Consider the following 12,619-nt stretch of genomic DNA (forward strand, 5'->3'; position numbering starts at 1 on the left):
AAATTTTTCGGTGGATACTGAAGGCAGATTCTGTCTCCAAATGTTTTGAATTTGAGGCAGAGATTATAGTAGGATGCTGAAAAAATAAGCGTTTAACTCTATGGCTCTGCCCATGATTAAGTCCATTCATCACAATGGAATGCTGTTGCCACTGGGGGCAGAAAATGCATCTGAGACAGATGTCTGCCTTAAATTCCTCATTTTCCACCGTGTGCGCATACCCTTAGGGTCAGTTCACACGTGCCGTGTCTCTCTCTTGTCAAAACCCGCCTGCCGCGACCATCGCGGTCGCTGCTTTCCCCTCCGCTGTCGGCTCAAGTGAATGAGCCAACATAGGAGGGAGCTGCCGGGGGCGGAAGCGCCTGAAGAAAGGGCATGTCCTTTCTTTTCTCCACTAGCGGCAGCCCGCCGCTAGCGGAAGAAAAAAGCCCGGTGGTCTACATAGACCACCATTGTAAAGGGGCGGATTTTGAAGCGAAATCCGCTGTCAAAATCCGCCCCTTTGTTCACGTGTGAACTAGCCCTTAGGCTATTATATCTCAACCTTTTCAAGCAAAGTACCCCCTAGTGATAAATCTAGCCCAACCAATTACCCCCAAAGTAGCAGTGACTTATAAGTAGTAACAAAATAAGACTTTGTTTGGATCCTCCAGGTGTAATGTCATGGACTCCCTCAGTGTGCCAACATGTAATATAATAGCCCCCCACAGTGTCCCAACTTGAGATGATTGCCTCCACAGTGTCCACATGTAATACTGTATATGGACCCCCAGAGCGCTCCACATATAATATGAGAACCACTGCTTTAGGATACATTTTTGAACATTATTTTTTTACAGTTTATATACATTTAGTGAAACCTCTTTGAGATGACCATCCAAAATTACTTAAAAAAAGTGGTCTTCTCAATGAAGATAGTTAATATGGAAAACTGAAAATGCATCACAGAAAATATTATCTGGGTAAGGGGGTGGTCTTCTCATACAGTGAAACATCTGCAGAAGACTACTTCTTTATTATCTATATATTTATTTATATAGCACCATTAATTCCATGGTGCTTTACATTTGGGGGTTACATACAGTACAGAAAATATACAGGCAGATATAAAACTAACAATGATCAACTGGCACAGTGGGGTAGAGGGCTCTGCCTGCGAGGGCTTACAATCTATGGGGGAAGAGGGATAGAGACAGAAGGTGAAGGGGAGACTGTACAGATGGCAGTGCGGTGATAGTGTTATTGGAGGTTGTAGGCCTTCCTGAATAGGTGAGTCTTCAGGGCCTTCTTGAAGCCTGTGATTGTGGGGTCAGTCTTTAAGTGTCTTGATAAGGAGTTCCAGAGTATGGGGGATGCACGGGAAAAATCTTGGAGACAGTTGTGTGAGGAGCGGATGAGAAATATTAAAAAGATAAAGTATAAAAAATACAAAATCTTTGTAAATGCTTTGAATTGCTTTTTTTAGTAGCCTTTGATTACAATAGCGACTTCTTGTTTCCCTATATATCCCATAGAATAAAGGATACTTCCCACTGATCATGATAAAGGAGGTCCTGTATGTATAGATCACACATTCACACAGCACTCCATTCATCTGTATTAAACAGATATTTTTATTACATCGCATTAATTCAATATGTTGACCTAGAAATTATTTAAATGAAAAGCTGAACACTAAAAAAAAAAAACATACTCAGTTGTACTACATTAAAGTGAGTAAAGTTTTTTTTTTTTTCTTCCAGGCTGGCATTGATGGAGAAAGCATTGGCAATTGCCCCTTTTCTCAGAGACTCTTTATGATATTGTGGCTGAAAGGAGTAGTGTTCAATGTGACAACAGTTGACTTAAAGAGGTAAGAGTGAATTGTCAGAAGTAAGCTAACCTTCCACAAAACTTTAGTGGAAATTTATTTCTTAATTTAAATAACATATGTTGAGATTGTCGAAAACTTATTTTCACAGAGCATCATAAGTTAGGTTTGTGCTTCCTAATGTGAATAAAATAGAAAGTTGCACATTACACATTATCCAGTTTCTATGGGACCAGCGGTTGGACCCTTCTATCAGCAAGTTATGATCTATACTGTTGGTAGGCTTTAGAAAATCAAAAATGACATGTATACAGTGGGGAAAAATAAGCATTTGATTACATTACAAAGAATGGAGAGGTCTGTATTTTTTATTGCAGGTACACTTCAACTTTGCTTATGAAAGACAGAATCTTAAGAAAAAAAATCACATTGTATGATTTTAAATAATTTACATTTTATTGAATGAATTTTTTTAGATTCTGTCTCTCACAGTTGAATTGTACATATGATAAAAAATACAAACCATTCCATTCTTTGTAGGTGGGAAAACATGCGAAATCGCCTGTGTATCAAATACTTATCTTCCCCACTGTATGTACATGTGTGCTTATTTTCTGTACAGGGTTATGCAGGCAGCCATCCTGCTAGAACTGTTGTTAGCAGTTAAGAGGTTTTTTGCTGGTGGATTTTGACACGGAATCCGCCTCAAAATCTGCATGCAAAAATAGCTCCCATTGATTTCAATGGGAGCCACTCGCTTTTTTTTTTTTTTTTTTTTTCTGCTAGTAGTGTAAAAAAGAAGCAAAATTACCTATCTTGCCGCGGATTCCACGGCTGAGTCGGCTCGAGACACACTCCTGTTTAGGCCCATTCATTCAGGCCTAATTAGGAGTGGGATGCCGCGCCAAAAAAGCCACATGGCAAAAAAAATCTTCCGCCGTGTGAACAAGCCCTTACACTTCCTGTCAGAGCTCCATTTTTCAAATGCGACATGTCATTTTATGCTGTAATAACTTTGGAACACATTAACTCTCCAAAGTGATTTTGATATTTTTTATTTTTTCAACTTAGAGTACTTTGTGATGGTGATAAATTTTGGTCAATATGTTTTTTTTTTTTTTTTTTTTTGTGTTTAATTATGCAAAAAATTTAAAAGTTTGGAAAATATGACATTTATAAAGTTTGAAATGATCTTCTTTTTATAAAGATGGTCTGAAGGTGATATCTGACACAAACAAAAGGCTGGTACTCAGATAGAAGGTGACAGGAAGTGGCTTAACAGAGCTTAATCTATTCTTCAATAGATTTGACTCCAAACCAACTGTCCCTTCACCAGCAAGTCAGTCAACCTCCCTCCCCTCACACACGAAGACCCAACCTCCACTGACTGGCAGTTAATTGCAATCTGGCTAGCTGATCCTCAAGGAGTCTCAAGTGTGTAGGGAAATCAAGAGGATTAAAGCAGACAAGGCCGAAGGACCCGATGGTTTAACCGCAAGGGTTCTTAAAATGTGTGGAGACCAGCTGTGTGGTGTTATTACGCACATGTACAATATGAGTCTAAAGCTGGGAGTGGTACCTCAACTGTGGAAAACATCTTGTGTGGTACCAGTACCAAAGAAACCCAACCCGATGGGCTAAAATGACTACCGACCTGTAGCACTGACATCCCACCTGACGAAGGTCCTAGAGAGACTGGTCCTGACACACCTACGCCCTCTAGTGAGCTCCGCTCTTGACCTCCTCCAGTTTGCCTATCGACCAGGCATTGGGGTAGATGACGCCATCATCCACCTTCTACACAGAGCTCTCTCTCACCTGGAGAAACCAGGGAACACTGTGAGAATAATGTTCTTTGATTTCTCCAGTGCGTTCAACACCATTCAGCCAGGGCTACTGAGGGAGAAGCTGAACCTTGGTGGAGTGGACCATCACCTGTCCAACTGGATCCTAGACTACCTGACAAACCGCCCTCAGTATGTGAGAGCCCAGGACTGTGTGTCTGACACTGTGATCTGTAGTATGGGGGCACCACAAGGTACAGTTCTTGCCCCATTTCCCTTCACACTGTACCCTGCTAACTTTAGGCACAACAGCTGTTACTTACAGAAGTACTCTGATGACTCTGCAATAGTAGGCCTCATCACGAATTGTGACGATGGGGAATACAGAGACTTAAACCGGGACTTTGTTGAATGGTGCCAGCACAACCACCTCAGGATTAATGCTGGGAAGACCAAGGAGATGGTGGTGGACTTTAGTAAACGGATTTATGAATTAAACATTAATTCATAAATCTAACTTACCAAATCTCTACTTTGTTGGCATCAAACTTTAATCAGCCTTTAACTTATTTTCTGTGTAAGCGGCCACAAGAAAATGGCTGTGGGCATGTGCAGTCGGCTCTGCCCGATGAAAGAACCAACTGCGCATGCCTAGAAATTTGAAACCCAGGACGGAAGAAGACGAAGGGAGAAGTGTTCCAGACAAAGATAGAGGCATCACTGGAGCTTTCTCTCGAGCTTTCTCTCGCAGCATTGGGGACGCCCCCAGAGCTGTGAGAGAACTCTTTTTGTATACAGAAGAAAACTGGGATTTCTACAGAACGGTAGCACGGAGAAGACATCTAAAGGTAGGAGAAGAATAGCCTTTCTTAGGCCGGGGCCCCACGGGACGTAAACGCCGCGATTTGTCCACAGCGGAGACGCTGCAGGAAAAATCGCGGCATTGTACAGCGCAGGCAAAGTGGATGGAATTCATGCAAATCCCATCCCCACTTTGCGGAAAAGATCGCAGCGCAGACACGCTGTGATTTGCAAAGCCGTTGCGGCTTTGCAAATCGCAGCATGTCAGTTATATCTACGGAAATGCTGGCGGCTTTCCCGTAGATATAATGTTAAGAGAAAGTACACAGAGGAAAACTCTGTGAACTTTCTCTTAAAAACGCTGCGGAAAGAACCGCAATGCGTTCACGCAGCGGTTCTTCCCACAGCGCTTTAGTGCTGCGGATACGGCCCGTGGGGCCTTGGCCTTAAGGCTATTCCTACATGTTAGGAAGAAGAAATGGCATTCCAGTGATTGGATCCCTTTAATGCAACACGTTGGAAGTAAATATGCTGTCTGTTCCCCTGAATAAATTCCTTGAGGGTTGTACTCACTTGTTTCAGGGACTCTACAAAAGTGGCATGGAATCCAAAAGCTGAACACCTAAACTGAAACCACCTAGCTTGTCTTCCCTTCTGCACCTTGCTGTGTGCCCAAACACTATATGAACACACATGATATTAAGTGGAATATCCTGCAATAGTCATATATGTAGGATAAACTGCTGTTAGCACACATAAGAGAAGTTCTGTTTAGCACTTCTATAAAAAAAAGTTATGGGTTTGGAAGGCAGGGAATCAAAATCAAAAATGTAAAAATGCCAGAAGGGGTTAATTACCATATAAATTTAAGTATAATATTTATACTTTTAATAAATGGAACAGTTGCAAACCTACAAACAGTGGCATGAGCCATTTACAGAGTCAAAATAAACAAACATGGGTATGAGATAAGACCTAACTGCAATGAATACGGTCTGAAAGTGGGACAGGTGGGAATTGGCCAGGGTGGGAAATTTAGCCCATCATACACATTCGCTATCCATCCATATGCATTTCACAGTCCTGCGCACTCCCCATTCCCAACTGTAACCAATAAGGTAACCTACACTTCAGCCTCATAAATCTCTAACAAGCATGCTAAATTTTTTTTTTTTTTTTTTTTTTTTTTTATCCTTAACTCCCAAAAGGAACTAATGATGTGTTGGTGTCCATAGTCCTCAGGGCAGTTTGCTGACTTGTACTTGACAGTCATCTCTCTGCAACAGAAAATTAGAGTTGGCTCTAAAAATAGTGGCATAGAAACAGGAAAGCTTGTTAAGTGTTAAGCTGAAAATGAGCTGGACAGAGGGTGAATGAGTACACTTCATACCGCCTGTGCTGAATTTTTCTGTCACATCCCAGCTCTACACACTGCCTCTTGTTCTGTGCAGACCCTGCTGAGGATTCTGGGAGATGCCTGTTAGGATTATGTAATAGTGTCCTTTTGGGGGAACGTGAAGCCCAGATCTGTGGTGGAATTCCTTCCATTTACAAGACAATGACATTCCTGTGTTGCAGAAAGTTTATCATTTCTTCTTTATTTTTACAAATGTTTTTGAACATCAACTTTTTCTTGTTACAGTACTGTTTTATGTAATACAGGTTAACACAATCCCTCTTAATCCAACAAAGTAGCTAAATACTTATAAAGACTCCTTTTATAACAATGAAATGAGTACTGTGAATACTGCCACCTTCTAAAGGAATTTTGTGCACCAGATGAGATCTAGATGGGTTAACTATGGGATAGGTTCCATCTTCATCCACAATAGAAGTCCAATATGCAAGATGGGTTCAAGGCACTGCCAAATTTATATTACATGCTTTATTGTGGAGTATCTAAATAGATAACAGCAGTGTTTCAGGACTGTCGGGGCCTTGGTCTCTTACATACTGATACTTCTCCAGTACGTCATCTTTTTATGAGACTAGTTTAATGTAAATGTGTTTATATGGCATTGTCATTGTTCACAGGCTAGATGTATGGAAGTTGTACATACGTAATCAATCTCTATTGGTTCAATGCTCTGTCTTGCCATTTTGTTTTCAATATCACAAGTTAAAATTTTTCACTGAATTAAGGGATTGTGAGCCTTCATGTTTAGGATGTATTCTTATAATAGGACAGCAATATGAGATCATCGGCCCCAACAGCCCCCTGCTGATCAGTTGGTTTCTGCGCTGTTTGTGGAAGCCAAAGCAGATTGCTCCATACACTGCAGCAAAAGTTGGGTACTATTGAAGCTTGTTCAAGGGAAGTCTTAGAGAATTCTTTTCACTTCTGAATTAAGATATAGAGATATCTATCCTATCTATCTCTCCATTTCTATTAGTCCGGATTCATTTTTTATCACTGAACTGCAAAATCCCCTCCATGAACATAGATTTGAAGGGAGTCTGTCAGCAATAAACTGGTTATAAATCTAATATTGTACCTCATAGAGGAGATTCTAGGGTATTGAAGTATTGCTCTGTTGATCAGCATTTCTATGTGAAGTGCAGTTTTATTTGTATGCAAATGAAGTGAAGGTACTTTGGGTGGGGGTGTCTCAGCTTTAGTTTCCAAAGCAAAGCAAGTTTGCATATGAATAAAATGGATATTTTGTTTTAATATGAAAATAGGGCATATGAATAACAGAGTTACATTAGAAACCCCTCTCCATGGTACTGGGATTAGGTATATAACTACTTTAATGCTCAGTTTAAAGCTACCTGCAGACACCACTAGAGGAGCATGGACGTTTATTGCATACTGCTTATGCTACAGAAGTCAATAATACACTATGAAGTATGCTTTCCTAGTGGTGGATTCAGGCAAGTCTGTATATTCACTGTCTGTAATATATGTATAGGCAGGTCATTTTGGAGGTCTTTAGAATTCAGTCTTTCTGATGAAGATATATTAGAAAATGAATCAACCCAGAATTTTGGAACTAAAATGACAAGTTGCACATTTAAGGCTGCATTCAAACGGAGTTATTCAGTCGGGAAACTGACTCAAATTCCTCCTCCAAAAAAATGCCTCTGCATACAGTCCTATGGTGAGGCATTTTTAGGAGGAGGAATTTGAGTCAGTTTCCTGACCAAATTCTTGACCAAAAACCTCTGTGAACGCAAACAAGCACATAACATAACATAAATAATGTATAATAACTTTGAGTTTTTTCCATTTAGCCTATGTTCAGTTGTTCCATTTTTTGTTTTTATTACATTTTTCAAGTATTTTAGTATTTTTAAAATACTTTTGAAGTAGTATTTAGTATTTGTATTTAAAATACTTCAGTCATAAGTATTTTGTATTTAAATTACTTCCCCAAAGTATTTTCCCGAACACTGATACTTATTACTTACTTATTACATACTTATTTTTATCTACTACGGAGTAAGCAGAATGAACAATAGAAAGTAGAGATCTAGAAAACCACAAGGAATTGACTTTAAAATTACCTTGGATAATTGCTTAACTTCTCATTCTATAAACAATAACGTTTGTGTCTTAATATTGATCTGAAATGGGACAACCCCTTTAAAGACTGTGTTAGGCATTTAGTGTGGGCATTTCTATATAAGAAGTAGTACTTGAAGTAAATATTTACACTACAAGTATTTATTTCCTTTTTCTTGGTTCCACTTAGAAAACTTTGACCATAATGGGATTTTAGCTTGCTCAAGTGCAAGTGCTTAAGAGGAAAGGAATGTGGGTTATGAGTGTATCAGGGGATGCCAGAAACACACTTTGGCATCCAAGTGATTTCCTGGAGTTGTTTTGTGCAAAGCCATGAGTTATAATTGCAGAAAATCCCCTAATACATCCCTGGGATCAGCTCATTGAATTGTGCTAGTTGGTCCATTTTCTTCAAGTCCTACTGTACATAAGTGATTGAACTCTATAAAGTTTAACATCGCCGTTTCCACCCTCACTTCTCATAGACATTTGTGATGCTACTAGAAAATGATCAGTTCTTCATAACTGTTAGGAAAGTCTACATCTATAGAGATTCCCCACATAATGCAAACCTGTTGTTCTCTAAACTAAAAACTTCCCCTTTTGTACTTGGATAAGTTTGTACTGACGTAAGTAAACCAGTTTGCAGTATGTTACTAAGGAGCTTCTGAAAAGACTGTTTTTGGGCAATGCCTTTAAAAAAAGTTGTCTTTTGGAGGTAAATTCATGGAAAATGTTGATCTAAGAATAAAATTAATGTATCCTGGCTGCCTGTTCTGTAAATATTGGGAGACCGGTTAACCTTGGGAAGTGCAAGTATTCTTTTCTTGATGGGAAAAGAAGGGTAAACTGTTTCTTTAAGACCACCTATTGGAAGGTAGCTCACGATTTTCAAGAAGCCTTGTGACATGAGTTGGGATATAAATATCTACCAAAAGGAAAAGACACCCATCTGCAGACATCCTTTTTTTTTTTTTTAAGTTCTTGCCAAGCAGAGCAGGGTTCTGGTGTTTAGGCAAGAGGCCATTAACATGAGTCCTTGTTCCGCCTTTTGAAATCCTAAAGTTTTAGATTTGCTTTTATTCATTTTCATCCATGTCTCTTGTATTTTTGCAGAAAACCAGCTGATTTACAAAATCTTGCACCAGGAACACACCCACCATTTATAACCTACAACCATGAAGTAAAGACAGATGTGAATAAGATTGAAGAATTTTTGGAAGAAGTGCTTTGCCCTCCAAAGTGAGTGAGATCTGCATTGAGATTTTACTACAGCTCTTGGGTCTGTTGTCATTGTGCACCTCAGTTGACACCTCTAGCTTGGAAAAAAAAAAATTGTCATGGAAATTAGAACTTAGAAAAAAAATTTGACAATGTATAATGAAATGAGTAAGCGCAAAGCTGTTTATAAATAAATAAATTTACACAATACATTTGAGGGTCCTACTTGCAAGAACTTGCAATTTATGAGGTAGAGGGGGTGACACAAGGAGTAGCAGCGGCAACATAGGGGGTAACATTGCTTACACAGTGGTCCAGACCATTGGCTACTTAAATTACATAAAGCCATTTTAGCCCCTCACTTCTCTGCAGTCACTGCTAATTCTAAGAGTTTGATTTCACAAGCTTTTTCAAATATGCCGTGCCACCAGGTGCATTAGCTTTGTTTTAAAGTATTCCTGGCCAAACAGAATGGCATAAAGGGTTCATCGTGGTCGAAATGGCTTAGTAGTTAATACAGGATATACTTGATGGGTTAAAGCAGGGGTAGGGAACGTACTGCTCTCCAGCTGTTGCAAAACTACAACTTCCAGCATGCATACTTGCTTTGCTGTTCTTGGAACTCCCATGGAAGTGAATGGAGCATGATGGGAGTTGTAGTTTCACAGCAGCTGGAGAGCCGAAGGTTCCCTACCCCTGGTTTAAAGGAATATTTCAACAACAGATTTTATGGCATAAATGTGTTAGAATTCTCCCAGCTGAACAAATGCGTTTTCAATTTATTTCAGGTACCGCAAGTTGGCAGCAAGGCACCCAGAATCTAACACCGCTGGCATGGACATATTTGCTAAGTTTTCAGCATATATAAAGAACTCCCGCCCAGATGCCAATGAAGGTAATTAATCTGAATAGATCTGCAATTTGCTTAGCCATTTCTTGTGCAAGGTCGACTGTATGCTAACAAAGAATGCTTGTTTGATTAACAGACATGTAGGATTTAGCTGTCCGCTTGATAAATCGGACACCTTTGTAAATGGACACTTAAGGACACCCACGGACACTAAAGGACACTACATGGTGTCCCATTTAAATTCATGCAAATTGCAAACGGACAGAGCTAGTGTCCGATGCTAAAATCTTCCGTGGACATTAGCTACGGACACTAGCTGTTGGACACTGACGCTAGTGTGAACCCTGCTTAACAAGGATGTCGTTTGAGTTCAGGTATTCCCATTGTTACACTGCCCTCTGCTGTTCTCAGTCTATATTTTATGGCAGTACCTAAAGTAAACTCATTGTGAGGAATGACTAAGTTGAAGTTGGTTGATCTAAAATTTGTAAACTCTGTTTTCAAAAGCAATTTGTTTTCAGATATTACTTTTATCATTTATTACAAAAATGTCACTTTATTATGAACTACTGTATATAAACAGATACATGCTTAGAGAAAGACCTGCCCAAATGAGCTTCTAGGGAAGAGCAAAAATTGACATTGGCAACTGCATTTTGTTGATGCATACAATTTATTTTAACTATTTTATTGAAGGATAAGCATGTGATGGTAACTAAAACGAAACATTACGACTAAAAATGACCATATCACAGATTACAGTCTTCTGAAGTACATATAGCACTGGAAAATGCTGTAGTCAGTGGAATCAAAGTACACAATGTGGCATTAAAGTGGTGTGATATGGAGTTGGAAAGATGAAATCATGACATATATATTTGTGTGTGTGTGTGTGTGTGTGTGTGTGTGTGTGTGTGTATATATATATATATATATATATATATATATATATATATATATAATTTATTGTGTCAATTGGCTGAATATTTAGAGATACCTTGGTGGAAGGGGAAAGATCACATTCAGGCTAAGTGTAGAAGCTCTTTTGAGGAGCGGGCAGTTAAGTATGGCTGGCACCACTGTCCCCACATCTTCCAAACTTCTTCGGGCACTTTCTATACTTGAAAATTACTTTTTTGTACAGGACGACAGTATTAACCATGCTTTTCCAGATGGAGAGTTGAGGATTTGCAGTGGATGCATACATTTTAGTTTAAAGTGAGACCGATTTAGAAAGCACTTAAGGCTTCTTCACACAACCTGTTCTGGTCACATTTCCTGGAATGACTGCGACTGTGTGAATGAATTGGATCATGGTGAGTTATTAGTGAGTAACCTCCTGAATGGCCAGAGAGCTCTACTGTGGTGAATTCAAGGTTTTGCCAGTACCGTACTGTGGCACTCCAGCCATTCCAGAGGTCACTGCATCATAACAGACTATGGCACACAGAACACTATGAACACTATGTGAATGATCTGGCCGCGTTTGGAGATGACTCTGTTAGCAGGTATTAAACACCATGGTCAAAAGTGTTGTTGCCATACTCGCTAGCCCTCTATGCTTCGAAGGCAAGGAGTTGATGTGCTGCTATGGCAACCCAGGGCCTGATCAAGGCTACCAGATTTGCCATTTGCCCTGACTGACTTTCAACCATGTTTTTATACCGAAGTGTATTCTATTAGGGATCAGAAGGTCCTATTGTCTATTCCACTAATGGAGAGTTTTAAAATGTTTTTTTTAAAAAATTACTGTAAAAATAAGGCACTATTTCTCCAACAATGCAAACGCAGTAAAAAAAAAATAAAAATAAAAAATCGAAAACTGTATTTACCACAGAATGGTATTAATAAAAAGTTTGTCTCTAAATTAAAAAACAAACAAAAACAAAACCGCTTTCAAGTAGCTTAATTTTTTTTTTTTTTTTTTTTTTTTAATGTAGATTGTGAGCCCCACATAGAGCTCACAATGTACATTTTTCCCTATCAGTAGGTCTTTTTTTGGAATATGGGATGGAAATCCATGCAAACACGGGGAGAACATACAAACTCCTTGCAGATGTTTTTTTGCCCATGGCGGGATTTGAACACCAGGACTCCAGTGCTGCAAGGCTGCAGTGCTAACCACTGAGCCACCGTGTGGCCCCCTCAAGTAGCTTAATTTATAGGGGATAAAAAAATGAAAGTTTTGGCAGAATATGGTGACCACAAATAATTTTTCTTAAATTATGCTAAATGAGTACAAAAACTAAAACATATGCTTGTATAGCGGTAATCCTAATGACCAAAAGAACAAGAATGTTGTTTGTGCTGTACAGTGAATGGTGCAAAATTTATACAGTTATTGCTTCTGAATTCTGCCAAGAAAAAAGAAAAGCTTTAAAGCCAAAACCAGCAAAATGTCTGTCAAGTATGTGTTTCTTATTTATGTTTTGTTTTGCAGCACTAGAAAGAGGTTTACTGAAGACTCTGCAGAAGCTCGATGAATACCTGAACTCTCCCTTACCTGATGAAATTGATGAGAATAGTATTGAGGATGTTGTAGTTTCCAACCGGAAATTCTTAGATGGAGATGATATGACTTTAGCAGATTGTAATCTTTTGCCAAAGCTTCATATAGTAAAGGTACAAAAAAAGAAATAACTTTGCTC

The 12,619-nt window shown here is 39.1% G+C and overlaps 1 protein-coding gene across 1 annotated transcript in view; it reads left to right on the plus strand.

Annotated features, from left to right (window-relative positions):
- The window catches only part of CLIC4 (chloride intracellular channel 4), a 41,934-nt gene that overhangs the window by 23,355 nt on the left and 5,960 nt on the right, over nt 1-12,619 (plus strand). Inside the window, exons 2-5 of the mRNA XM_075264637.1 lie at nt 1,743-1,852; nt 9,017-9,142; nt 9,910-10,016; nt 12,412-12,593. Coding sequence (XP_075120738.1) covers nt 1,743-1,852; nt 9,017-9,142; nt 9,910-10,016; nt 12,412-12,593 — 525 coding nt within the window. The remainder of the gene's footprint in view (nt 1-1,742; nt 1,853-9,016; nt 9,143-9,909; nt 10,017-12,411; nt 12,594-12,619) is intronic.

This window comes from Leptodactylus fuscus, chromosome 2 (genome assembly GCF_031893055.1).
Source record: "Leptodactylus fuscus isolate aLepFus1 chromosome 2, aLepFus1.hap2, whole genome shotgun sequence".
Taxonomy (NCBI): domain Eukaryota; kingdom Metazoa; phylum Chordata; class Amphibia; order Anura; family Leptodactylidae; genus Leptodactylus; species Leptodactylus fuscus.